This window comes from Mustelus asterias, chromosome 12 (genome assembly GCF_964213995.1).
Source record: "Mustelus asterias chromosome 12, sMusAst1.hap1.1, whole genome shotgun sequence".
Classification (NCBI taxonomy): Eukaryota; Metazoa; Chordata; class Chondrichthyes; order Carcharhiniformes; family Triakidae; genus Mustelus; species Mustelus asterias.
Window position 1 is genome coordinate 106,843,458 of NC_135812.1, and position 16,189 is coordinate 106,859,646.

Sequence of the window (16,189 nt, forward strand, 5' to 3'; positions counted from 1 at the left end):
TCTTTCTACCATAAATCCATTTTCAGATTGGACCGGACTTGACGACGACGCTTGGGTAATGTTGCTTCCACTTAATCCAGAAAGATTTGTCTGTCCTGTAGTCAGATTTTCCAAAGCGATGGGGTTTGGCTGTATGATTGTGAAGGATGAGCATTTTCTTGTTGGAGTCTGTGACCAGTTTCTCTCCCTGTACAGGAAGCACTGGATGGTCTGATGGTAGAAGGAGAGAGTATCGTGTCGACAGCGCGCCGTGCCATTATGCGACATGATTATTCTGCTGTTTTAACGATATTCCCCATCCTTAAACACCTCAAGCAGATGAAGCAAGAGTTCGACCAGGTTCTGCAGGTAAGTGCAGCAATCCTGTCAAAGTGTGCAATGTTGGGAGGACCAAGGCTTTAAATGTGGGATTGGTGTCAAGTTAGAGAATTCTTAAACTCAGACCAGCTATCCAAGCAAGCGTGGCAGTGAAATGGAAGCCTGGCAAAGCGTGTAAGCGAGAGGAGCCGTGGCAGGGCCTCACTCGGAATCACATGGAGGGGAATTTAGAAGATGAGCAGTTAAGAGCCAGGTGATCCTCCTGTCCTTGGCATGGTGAACGGCACGCAGGGGAAGGTCAGCAAGGAGGTAGCTTTGAGCAGACATGCTTTGCAACCTTTGGTGACCTCTGAACCATCGTAGCTCCCAATCCCCACATCGCTGCTGCATAGATTGGAATCAGTGTCAGTAAGTTCCCAGCCAATGTCACACCCGGCATTAAATAGCAATCCATCAGATGCCACCTCATAGAATCCCTACGGTGCAGAAGGAGGCTATTCCGCCCATCAAGTCTGCACCGACGACAATTCCACCCAGGCCCTATCCTCGTAACCTCCTGTATTTACCCTGCTAATCCCCCTGGCACTAAGGGACAATTTAGCATGGCCAATCCACCTAACCTGCACATCTTTGGAGTGTGGGAGGAAACCGGAGCATCCGGAGGAAACCCACGCAGACACAGGGAGAATGTGCAAACTTCATACGGATAGTGACCCAAGGCGCTATGAGCCAGCAGTGCTAACCACTGTGCTGCCGTGCCATCCATGTCCTGTAACCAGCCTCAAATCAATGAATGGAATGTTGGGCTGCCCAGATGATACCTCGAACAGGGGAGGGGTGCATAGAAATGGGGCTGAAACCTTTAGCAGACGAATGTGCTCCAAAGGGTATTTTTAATAATGGTCTTGTCACACAGGGTACAGCCGCAGGCACTAAGAATAAGCTGCCAGTGCTTATTACCTCGATGGAGACGACGGGAGCTAAAGCTCTAGAAGAATTTGCAGATAGCATTAAGGTAAATGGAGAATTGGTAATGTTTCACTTTCCTCAAGTTTAGCAGTTTTTGCAAGCTGTACTTGCCTATCAACCTGATGCTAAAACTTGCTTACATCTTGCAGTAATAGTAATAAATCTTCAATGTGTCCATGTCATGAGATGCCCTGTCTGCATATTTCTCCACATCACATTTGTGATGAGACCATTGGCAACATCATCTCTTTCTGGCCGCATTGTGGAGAGTGTGGGAGACACTGGATGGGTGCTGGGCTTACGACAATTAAGTCGACGTACAGGCCTAAAGCTTAAGCCACGTAATCGATAATATACATGTGGAAATTGAGCTTGTGTATAGAGCGTTTCTTAGACTGAATCACTCGCATGTTACCACAAAGCCACTTGAGATCAAACACCTTTTTCAAACCAGATTTTATCTGAAGCTCTTGCTGTTTTTGACATCTTTATTTCTTGTATTGTGGCTTCTTTATAAAATCTTCTATGTTTTGGAACAGAAACACCTTCTGATTTGTTTAGAGTCCAAACCTTAAACTAATTGCTTGCATGATTCTTGAAGAATCTTGCTGTCCTGAGCAGTGACAGTTTCTCTGATTCTTTTTCCTTTCTTCACAGAATGATCCAGACAAAGAGTACAATATGCCCAAGGATGGAACTGTCCATGAACTGACCAGTAATGTACGTTGGCATGGCGTTAGAAGTATTTAATTGTGCTTGTTACACAGGTTGTTCTTGGAATTTAGTGTGCAGTGCAGAGTAAAGTCCCTGTGACTTTGAGGAGTGGCTATGATAGAACACCCTGTTCAGTCAGTAAAGATGCTGTAATGGAGCTTAGTCCTCAGCTTGTGCTGGGTTAGACTATCCCATAGTAAGGGTGCTATAATTGGGAGCTGGAATCCCCAGAAGGTGTAGAAATTGCTATTGGTTAATCAATATCTGATGCTGCTTGTTGTAAGTGCATGAAATGTGAGGGGATACCTTGCCCCACTCGCTGACTAGATTTGCAGGGGAAGAATAGTGTCAGGGTCTAAGGGCTGCAGGGCTACTTGGGCCTGTTTTATATTTAAAAGGGTTGCAGGTTGCTTTAAAAGTTGATCACATGATTTGATGGTGATGTCATTGGAGTGTTGCACAGGCTTCTGCTTTCAGTTTGTACTCTGTGCAGAGAGCATCTCTGAATAAACCTTGTTGTTAGTTTGAATCTGTGTGTGCAAACCACAGCTTTTCTTTTTAAAACCCACAATCCATCCGGTTCACTAATGTCCTTTAGGGAAGGAAATCTACCGTCCTTTCCCAGTCTGGACTACATGTGACTCCAGAGCCACAGCAAGGTGGTTGACACTCAACTGCCCTTGGGCAACTAGGGATGAGCAATAAATGCTGGCCAGCCAGTGATGCCCATGTCCCATGAATGAATAAAAAAATTACATAGGACATTACAAGGACCATGGAACCAAAGCCCAGGGCGAGCCAGTGTCTGGAGGGGGGAAGAGAGCGGAAGTTGTCCTGTGTTTGCTATGTCTACATTTACCTTTCCTTTATGTAAGGCTGTAACAGCCATTGATTTCTTTTTCAGGCAATATTGTTCCTTCAGCAACTGCTGGATTTTCAGGAGACAGCAAGTGCAATGTTAGCTTCCCAGGGTGAGTATGTTTGAGTTTGGGGAGATGTGGGGTGTTGCTCTAGTATTTCTTGTCTGTTCTAGTGTCTTTCACCTGAGTGCATCTGTTTCATTGACTCTGGTTTAAAAGGGCCACCGACTGGTAGGTATCGTTTACTGACATCACTGGCCTTGGAAGAGGCCACAGTGACTCTCCTACCCTGTCAGCTTCCCCACGGCAACTAGGCAGTTCTCGCCTTGGAAAGAAATTCTGCAGATTGAGTTTCGATTTTCAGGTGGGCCTGAAATTAAAACCATTGCAAATATTAAAACCCTAGTTCCTCAAAATGGCTTAAAAGTCCACTGCTGTCGGGTTCAAATATTACCTAATATTATTTGTTTATTTCTTACTGGTAATTTTGTTAGAATATTTAATTATTTCAGGCATTTATTGTTGAAGCCGGTTTAATAATCATTTTGTTGCCTGTCTGCAGTTGCACCTGGTCCCGAACTGGCCCCCCAACACCCCTGTCTGTCCACTGTTGTATCTGCTGCCTAACCTCCCCGTCTGTCCTGTTTAACTCATCACTGCCTCTGAACTAATGCTCTTCTAACTTTTTTCACTTCTCTCTGTTCTGCTGTCACCTGTAGTTCTGGGGGACACTTACAATATTCCTTTAGATCCCAGAGGTGAGTTCATGGAATTCTGAGTCAGTCCATGCCTGGCATCTGTCCGTTGGTTTATATTTCACTGGAATCGGTGTTTGTGTTAAACTGTGTCCGTCACTTCATTTCACTTGGCAGCTTGTTCTCACTAAACTACCATCCATCTCAAACTGAGAGTCAGTTTGGAGAGGGCACTTTTATTGTCAGTTGCTGGGGATTAATCATTGTTCTGTGCTTCCTAAAGACTTGGTGTTGGAAAGTGGAATGTGATCCCTACTGCTTGGAAGATCCCAATTTTTATAGAGTCATAGCGGTTTACAGCATGGAAACAGGCCCTTCAGCCCAACTTGTCCATGCTGACCATTTTTTAAAACCACTAAGCTAGTCTCAATTGCCCGCGTTTGGCCCCTATCCCTCTATACCCATCGTACCCATGTAACTGTCTAAATGCTTTTTAAAAGACAAAATTGTACCCACCTCGACTACTACCTCTGGCAGCTTGTTCCAGACACTCACCACCCTCTGTGTGGGGGAAAAGGAAAAGCCCCTCTGGACCCTTTTGTATCTCTCCCCTCTCACCTTAAACCTATGCCCTCTAGTTTCAGACTCCCCTACCTTTGAGAAAAGATAGACTATCTAGCCGATCTATACCTCTGATTATTTTATAGACGTCTATAAGATCACCCATAAGTCTCCTACACTCCAGGGGGAGAAAAAGCTCCAGTCTATCCAGCCGCTCCTTATAACTCAAACCATCAAGTCCCGGTAGCATCCTAGTAAATTTTTACTGCACTCTTTCTAGTTTAATGTTATCCTTTCTATAATAGGGTGACCAGAACTGTACACAGTATTCCAAGTGTGGCCTTACCAATGTCTTGTACAACTTCAACAAGACGTCCCAACTCCTGTATTCAATGTTCTGACCGATGAAACCAAGCATGCTCAATGCCTTCTTCACCACCCTGTCCACCTGTGACTCCACTTTCAAGGAGCTATGAACCTGTACCCCTAGATCTCTTCGTTCTATAACTCTCCCCAACACCCTACCATTAACTGAGTAAGTCCTGCCCTGGTTCAATCTACCAAAATGCATCACCTCGCATTTGTCTAAATTAAATTCCATCTGCCCACTGGCCCAATTGATCAAGATCCCGTTGCAATCGGAGATAACCTTCACTGTCCACTATGCCACCAATCTTGGTGTCCTCTGCCAACTTACTATCCATGCCTCCTGTATTCTCATCCAAATCATTAATATAAATGACAAATAACAGTGGGCCCAGCACTGATCCCTGAGGCACACCGCTGGTCACAGGCCTCCAGTTTGAAAAACAGCCCTCTACAACCACTCTCTGGCTTCTGTCATCAAGCCAATTTTGTATCCATTTCAATACCTCACCCTGGATCCCGTGAGATTTAACCTTATGCAACAACCTACCATGCGGTACCTTGTCAAAAGCCTTACTAAAGTCCATGTAAACAACAACAACTGCACTGCCCTCATCTACCTTCTTGGTTACCCCTTCGAAAAACTCAATCAAATTCGTGAGACATGATTTTCCACTCACAAAACCATGCTGACTGTCCCTAATCAGTCCTTGCATCTCTAAATGTCTGTAGATTCTGTCTCTCAGAATATCTTCCAACAACTTACTCACTACAGGAATCCTGTCCATGTTGTGGGTGGGCTTTAGTGTGAGGGGACCCAGGGCATGATTGTTACTCAATGACCCTTCTGGGAAATGAGTGTGGCGGCATCGAGTGATGGACATCGATGGTGACTCTTCCCCCTCCCGGCCCCAAAGGAAAACTAGGCTGCTGCCACTTGCTAAGATCACACATGGGTAAGATGTCAGCGACAGGAGCCCTTAAAACTCTGTCCCAAGGGGGTTAAATTCCGAGTGGGGCAGTGATGTGAACACTGTTTTTTGAAATCATTCTATTCAACTATTCTACTAAACCCAACTCATAATTTGAAATAAGCGGGCGGGGGGGGTGGGGGTGGTTTGAATGTACAGGAAGGAGAACCCTTCACCACCTCCATACACTGTTTTTCCGTCTCACCAAGCACCCAGTGTCGAGAGTATTACTGACGACCCGGGAGCGGGTTGTTCCTGTGTGCTCTCCTATCTAAAGCTGCATGAGGAGGGAATACTGAGAATGAAAGTCTCTCAGTTGTGTTTTTCTTAAAAGTCCTTCCCAATAAAACAAATCAGGACGCGATTTGATTTTATAACAGACTGGGAATGATTAACTTGCAGAAACTGGATCCTCCTCCAGCAACTACAACTCGGAGTTCAGCAGGCGACTTCTCAGCAACTACATCTGTGAGTATCGATGTTACAACAGGGTCGTGCAGTGTTTTGCTCAAGTGTTTGAAAGATTTAAAGGTGCCTGGTCTATGGCAAGATTTCGCAGAAGTTCAGGTCTCGTAAGCAAATGATCTGATTAGGCTGAGGCGTCTGGGGGCGTTGCCTGTCTTCATTCTTTCATGGGCTGTGGGTGACACAGGCTAGGTCAGCATTTTTATTGCCCTTGAGAAGGTAGAAGGTGCTGCCACAGTGCTGTTAGTTCAAGTTTACTATTATCATAATTCGGCTTACATTAACACTGCAATGAAGTTACTGTGGAATTCCCCTAGTCGTCACACTCTGGCGTCTGTTCGGGTCAATGCACCTAACCAGCACGTCTTTCAGACAGAGGAAACCGGAGCAATCGGAGGAAACCCATGCAGACACGGGGAGAACATGCAGAATCCATACAGACAGTGACCCAAGCCAGGAATTGAACCCAGGTCCCTGGCACTGTGAGACAGCAATGCTAACCGCCGTGCGGGAGGGAGTTCCAGGTTTTTGACCTAGTGACAGTGAAGGAACAGCATTATATTTCCAAGTCAGGATGGATGTGGTTTGGAGGGGAATTTGCAGGCGATGGTGTTCCCAGGTATCTGTTGGCCTTGTCTTTCTAGGTGGTAGAGGTTGTGGATTTGGAAGATGCTGTCGAAGAAGCCTTGCTGGTTTGCTGGATCTGTGTATCTGCCATGTGACCACAGACTAAATCAATCTTTTATAAAAGTCAAATTGATCCAGTAATTCTGTATTGGTTGCAGCACGGAACTTCAGGCACTTTCAGTTGACTTGTTCCTGTGTTTACTCAACAATATGAACTTCTAGGAACACAGCGCCACTTCTAGCAATAGAATAATACATTGTTCAGAACACAGTTAATGCACTTACCGTCAGAAAACATTGTCCCATTCAGTTTAACTTGAGGAAGGAGATTTGTTGCCACAAAAGGAATTTCACATGAATATGCTAAGGGTTTGTTGGCAATTATTACACACAATCTACAGGATGAGACACCAGGGCTTGTCTGCAGTGGGAAGAATCTGAGAGTTGCCTATAAAATGAGATTATTTTGTGTGTTATGAGTGGCAATGGGCAAGCACTTTTTCATTTGCAGTTTTTCGCGTTTAGGAATGGAACGAGTTCTAAATCACAGCATCTGGCGCAAGTTAAATATTTTAAAGATCTGGAATTAAAAGCTAGTTGCAGCTTTATGGTCCCATTACTACTGGTTGTCATCAAAAAAGTCTCATTCACTAAAGTTTAAGTTTATTTATTTATTGGTGTCACAAGTAGGCTTACATTAACGCTGCAATGAAGTTACTGTGAAAATCCCCTAGTCGCCACACTCTAGCGCCTGCTTGGGTACACTGAGGGAGAATTTAGAGTGGCCAATGCACCCTAACTAGAATGTCTTTTGGACTGTGGAAGGAAACTGGAGCATCCGGAGGAAACCCATGCAGACACGGGGAGAACATGCAGATTCCGCACAGCCAGTGACCCAAGCCGGGAATTGAACCCAGGTCCCTGGCACTGAGGCTGCAGTGTTAATATCACTAATGTCCTTTCAGGAAAAAAATCTGCCGTCCTCACCTGAATTGGCCTAAATGTGACTCCAGACTCACAGCAGGGGTTGGTTGATTATTAAATGCTTGAGGGAAGTTAGGAATGTGCAATGTACCAAATACTCCATCCCATGAATGAATAAAAATAAATTGCTTGCAGTGTTTGGTACCTGATTGGATATTGTATATTTTTACCAAGTTGCTGCTGTGAGCTTGGCTCTAAGAAGAATGAGAAAATATATTTTCTTTCTAATCTTGAATAACTCTGTAGTCATTGAATTTCTGGTCAGGTTTTTGTGCTTGAATTAATATTGGGGTACAGAGAAGCAATTTCCATATTCTGTATGAAGCATTTTGTTTGCTCAGGTTGGGTGGAGAGGGAAGTTTGCTGTGTTCTGCCAGAATACTGAACCTTAAATCAAGTTTTTGGAGAACTGCTTTATTACGTGACGCTAATCTTTCCACTTCCCACATATTACCTGCATGAGTCGCAGTGTGTGAATCACACTAATGATCCAAAAGCTGGATGACGCGCCTCCAGTAAAGGTTCAAGGAGGGGGATATGAGGATGAGTGGGTGGGACATCCGTGCTTTTTACTTCTAATTAGTGCTGAACTCTCCATTTGATGTCATGACTTGCCCTCCTCTCGTGATGTGGGTTGAGACTGTGTCAGAGTTTGTTTTATCTCCTGGCATCTTGTTCAACTCGGGATTTTCACAACCTCGGGACATCCCAAACATGTCCTAACCAATGATGTACTTTAAAATTCAGTCATTGAAATACAGAAAACTCTCAAAAAGCAATGTGAAAATGACCAAATATCCCGCTTTTGGTCGAGGGATAAATATTGGCCAGGATACCAGGTGTAATGTTCCTACCCTTCCTCAAAATAGTGCCATAGGCTGTCTTCCTGTGAGGCAGACGTGGCCTAGATTTAATATCACATCTGAAGGACAGCACCACCCTCAGTACTGCACTGAAAGTGACATTAGATTGTGCCTCAGATTTAAAAAGTTAAAGTTTATTTATTAGTCACAAGTAAGGCTTACATTAACACTGCAATGAAGTTACTGTGAAATTCCCCTCGTCGCCACAGACTGGTGCCTGTTCGGGTCAGTGCACCCTAACCAGCATGTCTTTCAGACTGTGGGAGGAAACTGGACTGAAACTGAAACAGGGTACGAGTTCTATCTACTGAGCCGCAGCACAAGCCCAGAGATCAGGGAGGAGTGTGTTGATGATAAAGTGCACAAACATGTTAAACATTAGCACTGTTTGCTGATCTCTGCCAAAGTAAATTGGAAAATGTAACCTGGGAACAGGAGGGAGTAATGAGTTTGTTCCCCATTCTCTCAGATTGTGGCCCCCACAGTTCAATCTCCTGCAGTCATTCCCCGCTGAACCTTGCATGGGGGTAACCGGGCTGCTGGTGAGAATGAAATCCTCAAAGGATGGCATTAGTGGCGAGAAGTAGCGAGATTAAAGACTGTGCTTTGTGGTTATTGCATGTTGTTTTCAATAGGTATTCATTTCTGCAGCTTTTTACTTGCATTGTTGTGAGTTTTAAAACCATTCCCTCTCTCTCTCTCTCTGTAGGTAAAATACTCGGTAACCTGCAGCTGAACTTGCACAGCAAGGCTAAGGTTTATGAGGACACTGCTCTGGGTGCCGTCTTCCTTCTCAATAACTTTAATTATATCCTCAAATCCTTGGAGAAGTAAGTTTGTGACGATTGTGTCCTTTGTTCTCAGGCTGTCAAATACAAAACTGCACGAGGTAACACAGACTCCAATGTTCCATTCTGCCACCCACCCACCCCTCAACCACCTCCCTGCTGCCACCAGAGTATTTTCTTGTGAAATAATTCCCTCTTTGACTCAGTGTAAATCTGCCCCTAAGACCCACCATTTTGTCAACTGCTCTTGAATGGTGATCCTGTCCCAGACAGAGAGCTGCCCCCTCCCTCCTCCATCCTCGACTGCAGACTGCTGTCTGTGCTGTAATGTATTGGACCAAACTCCTTTTCACTGTCTGACAATATTGCTGTACTTTGTAGCTTTTACATGCAGTGGAGCTGCCCTTGCCCTTCCTATAGTTGCGTGGTTAAAGCGACTAACAGTGTTTATGGGTAGATGCTGTTAGTTACCGGTTAAAATCCAACATTAACTTGTTTGCTGATTCCTAGTCTGATGCTTGTATAGGTCTGAATTAATCCAACTTGTAGCAGTAACACTGAAACACCCAGACAAGACGTACAAGGGACACATTGAAGAACAGCTACAAATCTACCAGCGCAGGTAATCTTGGATTATTTTGATTTCTTTTGTCCTACTTTAAAAGCACTGACTTGAGACGGTTCCGCAGACACCAGTGGAAGTTCTGATCATTCAAGTGGTCCTTTTCTCCATGCATGTCTATCTGCTATTTGACTGGGGAAGCAACACGGCCAACCTTGATTCTGTCTTCATTTTAAGGTTGTGTGCCCACAATTATAAGGGCGCGGTTAGATTTCTGGGCTAGTAAACCGGAGGCCTGAACTAATAATCTACAGACAGGATTTCGAATTCTTTCAGGCCAGTGGGGAATTTAAATTCAGTTAATAAATCTGGAATAAAAAGCTAGTGTTGGCAATGGTCAAAACCCATCTGATTCACGCGTGTCCTTTTAGAGAAGGAAATCTTCCCTTTGTGATTCCAGACCCACAGCAAAGGTGGTTGGTTCTGAACCCGGATTGTGGGGGAGGATGAGTCTGGGCTGTTAGAATCACCCCCCCCACAAAGTGTCAGCTTCTGCAGCAATCAGAAGGGCGGGGGGGGCAGGAATATCGACTACTTTTCATTGTGGAAGTGGGAGAAACGCTGCTATTACAGAGGGGAGTAAACCTGCTTAACATGTAACCCTGTTTTTGCAGTTGGTTTAAGGTCACCACGCCCATTACTGAGAGTAATATGCCTACCTTCCAACCAGGAACAAAAGTAAGTGTCCTTAATATTTGTGAAAAGGGTGTAAAATCTTAGTCTTATACAACTTTTCTGTTTTAAAGTTTACTTATTAGTGTCACAAGTCGGCTTACATTAACACTGCAATGAAGTTACTGTGAAAATCCCTGAGTCGCCGCAATCTGGTGCCTGTTCAGATACACTGTGGGAGAATTTAGTACGGTCAGTGCACATAGCCAGCACGTCTTTCAGACTATGGAAGGAAACCGGAGCACCTGGAAACCCATGCAGACAACGGGGAGAATGTACAGACTCCGCACAGTCATTCAAGCCGGGAATCGAACCCGAGTCCCTGGTGCTGTGAGGCAGCAATGCTAACCACTGTACCGCTCCTGCGGTTAACATCTGCTGCAGTCTTTATTCTCTCCTCTCCCGACTGTTCACTGTCTTGAAGTGCAAATCCACGAGTGCCCAAAGCCCTCTGGAACCTCAGCCACGTGGCTGAGAGTTGCAAACAATGTCGGTGAATCCGCCCAGTAACCTTACCCTGTGCTCAAACTGATTGGGATCGCCGGGTGGCCTCGGGCACAAGAATCTTGGCTGACGTTTAGTTTGTGCTGGCTGAACTGAGAAATTCCGGATTGTAGCAATCCCACCAGGTGGCTGCAGTTGGACCCGAACAAGCCTCTTCCCCTGTTCTATTAGAACATGGCTGATCTTTATCTTAATTTACCTACTTCCGTTCCATAACCCTTAATACCTTGAGATAACTAACTCAACACAAGCTAGGGGTTGCACTGGGACTTTCCTGGCAAGAATGAGTTTGAATCCTGCTTGATTTTTGGGCAGTTTTTAAACCAGTATTTGTATAAACAATTGCTCTAATTCTTTGATGTGGAGATGCTGGTGTTGGACTGGAGTGGGCACCTGATGAAGGAGCAGTGCTGCGAAAGCTCGTGATTCCAAATAAATCTGTTGGACATTAACCTGACATTCTAATTCTTTGGAGTAATCGGCCCTTTTTTCCCCCAGTTAAAAGATAAGGAAAGGCAAGCGATTAAAGATCGATTTAAGGTAAGAAACAACTGAAGTTTTTGAATGCGATAGTCTCTTCCTAAACTCCAGTGACTCACTCCTTCCTCCCACCTCTGAATACCTACCGGCACATGTCCTAATTTCACCCTCTTTCTGTGAAATGCCTTAGTGTTTCATTATGTAAATGCTACTTTAAAAATACAAGCTGTTGCAACAAATTGTGAGCCTGACTTACTGTCCGACCCATCTCTTTACAATTTAAACATAACCTGACTGGGTTTAAACCAAAAGACCGCTTACACCTGTGGGACTTGGGCAGGCAGTGCAGAATACAAGGTATTCTCTCCCAACAGGCGGGCAGCACTTGTCCCCGTAATGTTTGAGAGCAGCTTGATGGGATGCTTGCTCGATGTTTGGTGACTGGCAGCTCACCTCGTGTTTAATATCCTCTATTTTACAAATAAAAGCATTTTTTAAAAAACCACAATATCCTGTGAGCAGAATGTGATGATTAAAATGGATGGTAAACTTGGTGGCTGCAGCAAGTAAACACAGCATCCTGTTTGGATTAGAGTGCACTTGCTCAGATATGGGTCTACCCACAGATTGAGCACATGGACTTGCTGGAAGATTGTTTTATGGCAGAAGCTTTGTTATTAGAAAGCATTAATTCGTTTAAAATAAGACCATTTTATGTTTTGAAGGCATTTAACGATGGACTGGAAGAACTGTGCAAAATCCAGAAATCCTGGGCTATCCCGGATAAAGAACAAAGGAACAAAATCAGGCGTGCACAGAAGGAAAATGTAACTGGAGCCTATCGAGTTTTCTGGCAGAGGTAAGACGCTATTACATAAAATAACCCATCGCTGTGCTGGGTAGCTACAAATTCAGGAAACCCCTGTCGGGGAGGAGAGTGTGCCTGTGAATGGATGGATAAATCGTGCAGCTACACAATTACAGCTATAACTCTGCACTTTCTCAGTCACAAGCTTGGCCCATACCAGAAACTTAGTATTGGTTGATGTTCAACCAAGAACTTGAGAGGGTGTCACACTGACTGGGGCCATTCTTCAGTTTTTGACTTTAAACTGAGGCCCTGTCTGTCTGCTCCCTCGGGTGCTGTAAAAGATTTCACGGCATTCCCTCGGAGGGACAGGGAATTCTCCCCGATTGTGATAATTGAATATTCATCTTGGGGGGGTAGATGGCGAGAGTTGTGTGAGAGAGAGAGACATATTAATGGGCAAAAATAACACCAGCTATTCTTTCTGTACAAACTTCTCACCATTGCTGTTGTTGCTAACTTGTTAAAGTGTTCGTTAACTCTGCAGGTATTCAAATGTTCCCTTTACCAAGAACACTGAAAAATATATAAAATACAGAGTGGAGCAAGTGGAAGAGATGATTGAGAAACTCTTTGATACGTCAGCGTGAAGTCTTAATTCTGCCAGATTCTTTTGCCAACCATTAATTATGTTAAAGTGTTATCAGTTTATGTAAATAAACTACTGTATCCAAGTTGTATTAAAAACATGAAACACTAATTGGTAATTATGTATTTCTAATTCATTGTAGCTTTTAGTCACTTCATGTATTCCTTGATAATTAATTAGTTCTAAACTTGTAATCAGTACCTGTATCTCCAATCTTTAATCCAGGACTCCTTTTTAGAGATTAGAATGCGTATTTTTCCTCTATCCCTGCAGCAGAATGAATTCAATCCTACCAATCACTTCTTGATACCCAAGTTCAAGGAAATGTTCAGTAGGTCGGGCAGTGTCTGTGACCTTTAGTTAAGCTTAAGTATTTATTTTATCAGTAAAAGTGAAGCTGTCCAATTTTTATAAAAACACACCTGCTGTCTTTATCTATTCTGGGCCTAAATGTGTTTCTCACCTCAGGGCAATGTCAGCCTTAGAAATAAATCTTTAAAATTAAGATGAAACTATATTTGCACACAGTTTGATTTATTATAGTTGTTTGATTGCAGAGGTGCAGGATAAAACTTTAAAACATAAAATCATGCAGTAAACAAGGATATATCTGACAAAAAGAAAAATGTACAAAACATTAAAAATGACAGTGGTTAAGTTAGCAGTAGAAAAAAATCTTCCTTAATTCTCCCATCGGTGGGTCTGGCAACATCTGGAGAGGAGAGTTAGTATTTTAGGTCTGTAACCTCCAGGCTCAGTCACAGACCTGAAATGTTAACTCAGTTTCACTCCACAGATTTTAATAATCCATAAAATACAGTGCATAAAAACAAACTTGTCTAACCAAAGTCTATAAAATCCATGTGGAATTTACACAAACAGGAACAGTTCGAGTTGTTTTGCATGTAGACACTGGGCCAAATTCTTAATGCGACAGAGCTGCACATTCTGAGAGTCTCCAGCCTTGTACACCCGGTACAAGTGGTAACGATCTCTGACCTTTAGGGCCAGGTCCACTTCTTGAGCCGAGAGTTGCACGAAGTTCTTCTCGGCTTTGATTGTGGATTTAACTTCGATGAAGGTCTCCATCTGCTCATTGCTCACTGAGGTGAATGTGACCTTGAAGTCATAGGGCAAGCCGCTTTCCCCATTCTCGTTTGCCCACATCACATTCTTTGGCTTGTGCTCACTGTCGCTCTCCCTCCAGTGCAGCAGGAACGCGTAAACCAGCCGCTCCCCCCAGTCTCCAATGAGACTATTGTCTGCCTTGTCCTCACTGAAGCTGACGGCCTGTGGCTTTTCCACGGAGCCGTGTATCGGCAAGTCCTCCAGAACCTCCTCATGTGGCTGATCTTTTGTCCACACCGGGATGTCGAGGGGCAGGGCTGGGCGGGAAGCATTTGCAGCAGCTCCGTTGAAGTGGTTACTCTTGGTCGTGGACACTGCTGCTTGCTGGCTCCTTAACCAAAACAGAAAAATAACTGTAAAACTGACACTCATTCTCTGATCGTACACACTTTATTCTAATGAGGGGTTAAAATGGCCTTTCTCCAACATGTTTCATGATTAGAGAGAAGGGATGGAAATGTGAGAAATTATCCAGGAAGGTTTACTGTCAAATGAAAGCTCTTGATTACGTGGGTCTTGTCTGAGTGCCTGACACATTCCCAGTGGCTTCCCACTCCTCTCCATGATGAGACTTGACAAGTATTTTCAGGCTATCCATCTGCAAAATGCATCACACTTAAACCCAATCCCATCCTCCCTGATATTCCAATACCATAATGTGGAGATGCCAGCGTTGGACTGGAGTAAACACAGTAAGTAGTCTTACAACACCAGGTTGAAGTCCAATAGGTTTATTTGGTAGCACAAGCTACTAGCCGCTCCAAAAGCTAGTGGCGGCACGGTAGCACAGTGGTTAGCACTGCTGCTTCACAGCTCCAGGGACCTGGGTTCGATTCCCTGCTCGGGTCACTGTGGAGTTTGCACATTCTCCTAGCACCCGGAGGAAAAAGCGTGGGTTTCCTCCGGGTGCTCCGGTTTCCTCCCACAGTCCAAAGATGTGCGGGTTAGGTTGATTGGCCAGGTTAAAATTGCCCCTTAGTGTCCTGAGATGCATAGGTTAGAGGGAATAGTGGGTAAATATGTCAGGATATGGGGGTAGGGCCTGGGTGGGATTGTGGTTGGTGCAGACTCGAAGGGCCGAATGGCCTCTTTCTGTGCTGTAGGGTTTCTATGAAATAAACCTGTTGGACTTTAACTTGGTGTTTTGAGACTTCTTACTGTGTTCCAATATCAACCAGGGTAACATGGCTGATTGTCTGTCTGTTGAACTGAATATATCACTAACTGCAGGAGTGGCTGTAATGACCCAACCGTGCAAAGGAAATTGCTTCCTAAAAGAGAAGGGCAGAGACACCGAGCGAACATGTGTGAGAGAGAGGAAGAGATCGTTGTAATAAGCATATGGATTACTTTAGACTAAACTTTCCAGTTTGAGAGCTGTTTGCTCTCTCTCAGCTGGAGTGTATGTGTGTAAATGCTAAAATTTAAAAATGGTTAGTACCAGGAGCTGCTGACAGCAACGTTGCCCTTTCATTTGGATCAAGCCTGACCTAGGATGAAAGCCACGTGTCCACAGAGAGAACGACAGAGAAAGAATCATAGAAGATAGGAGCAGGAAGAGGCCATTTGGCCCTTCGAGCCTGCTCCGCCATTCATTACGATCATTGCTGATCATCCAACTCAATAGCCTAATCCTGCTTTCTCCCCATAACCTTTGATCCCATTCACCCCAACTACTATATCCAGCCGCCTCGAATACATTCAATGTTTTGGCATCAAATCTTTGTTTTCTGCTGTGTGTCTCTTGCGTATCAGCTCAGAGCAGTCCTCGCACAGTTGAGAGAGAAACTTTTGCCTCTGCATGGGCACGGAATGTTCTCTCGTCCATTTATTGCAATTTTCTGCCCCAGCAGCTGAAAAAAAGGGATTGATTTGAAGGGTTTGCTGAGGGGAGTTTCCGGAGGAGATAGATTTAAAGTAATTGGAAAAGTATCGGTGGGATAATGATGATGGGAATCTTTAGTACAAGACAGTTGTGAATCATTAGGAGTCTCTACCCGAGGTAGCTGTGGACGCTCAGCTGTTGAGCATTTGTCAGACTGAGATCAATAGGTTTTTTGCACTAAATAGGGAATAGAGGAAGATGGGGAAAGAGCAGGAAAGTGGATATAGAAATTCACCACAATTTCACTGACTGGCAGTGCA

The 16,189-nt window shown here is 44.3% G+C and overlaps 2 protein-coding genes across 17 annotated transcripts in view; one reads left to right on the forward strand and one right to left on the reverse strand.

The window, feature by feature from the left end:
• Positions 1-13,428, forward strand: part of exoc7 (exocyst complex component 7) — a 32,967-nt gene extending 19,539 nt beyond the window's left edge. For 9 of the 16 annotated variants that reach the window (XM_078225837.1, XM_078225840.1, XM_078225846.1 and 6 more), the window contains 12 exons: positions 196-348; positions 1,235-1,333; positions 1,945-2,007; positions 2,906-2,972; positions 3,581-3,619; positions 5,857-5,922; positions 9,103-9,223; positions 9,708-9,803; positions 10,418-10,481; positions 11,478-11,519; positions 12,185-12,318; positions 12,815-13,428. In XM_078225837.1, coding sequence (XP_078081963.1) covers positions 196-348; positions 1,235-1,333; positions 1,945-2,007; positions 2,906-2,972; positions 3,581-3,619; positions 5,857-5,922; positions 9,103-9,223; positions 9,708-9,803; positions 10,418-10,481; positions 11,478-11,519; positions 12,185-12,318; positions 12,815-12,917 — 1,047 coding nt within the window. In that variant the 3' untranslated portion in view covers positions 12,918-13,428. The remainder of the gene's footprint in view (positions 1-195; positions 349-1,234; positions 1,334-1,944; positions 2,008-2,905; positions 2,973-3,580; positions 3,620-5,856; positions 5,923-9,102; positions 9,224-9,707; positions 9,804-10,417; positions 10,482-11,477; positions 11,520-12,184; positions 12,319-12,814) is intronic. The other 7 variants (XM_078225842.1, XM_078225849.1, XM_078225852.1 and 4 more) reach the window with 1 other exon arrangement.
• Positions 13,429-13,433: 5 nt separating this feature from the next.
• Positions 13,434-16,189, reverse strand: part of LOC144502066 (uncharacterized) — a 112,461-nt gene continuing 109,705 nt past the window's right edge. Inside the window, exon 48 of the mRNA XM_078226073.1 lies at positions 13,434-14,375. Within this exon, the coding sequence (XP_078082199.1) occupies positions 13,787-14,375 (589 nt within the window). The 3' untranslated portion in view covers positions 13,434-13,786. The remainder of the gene's footprint in view (positions 14,376-16,189) is intronic.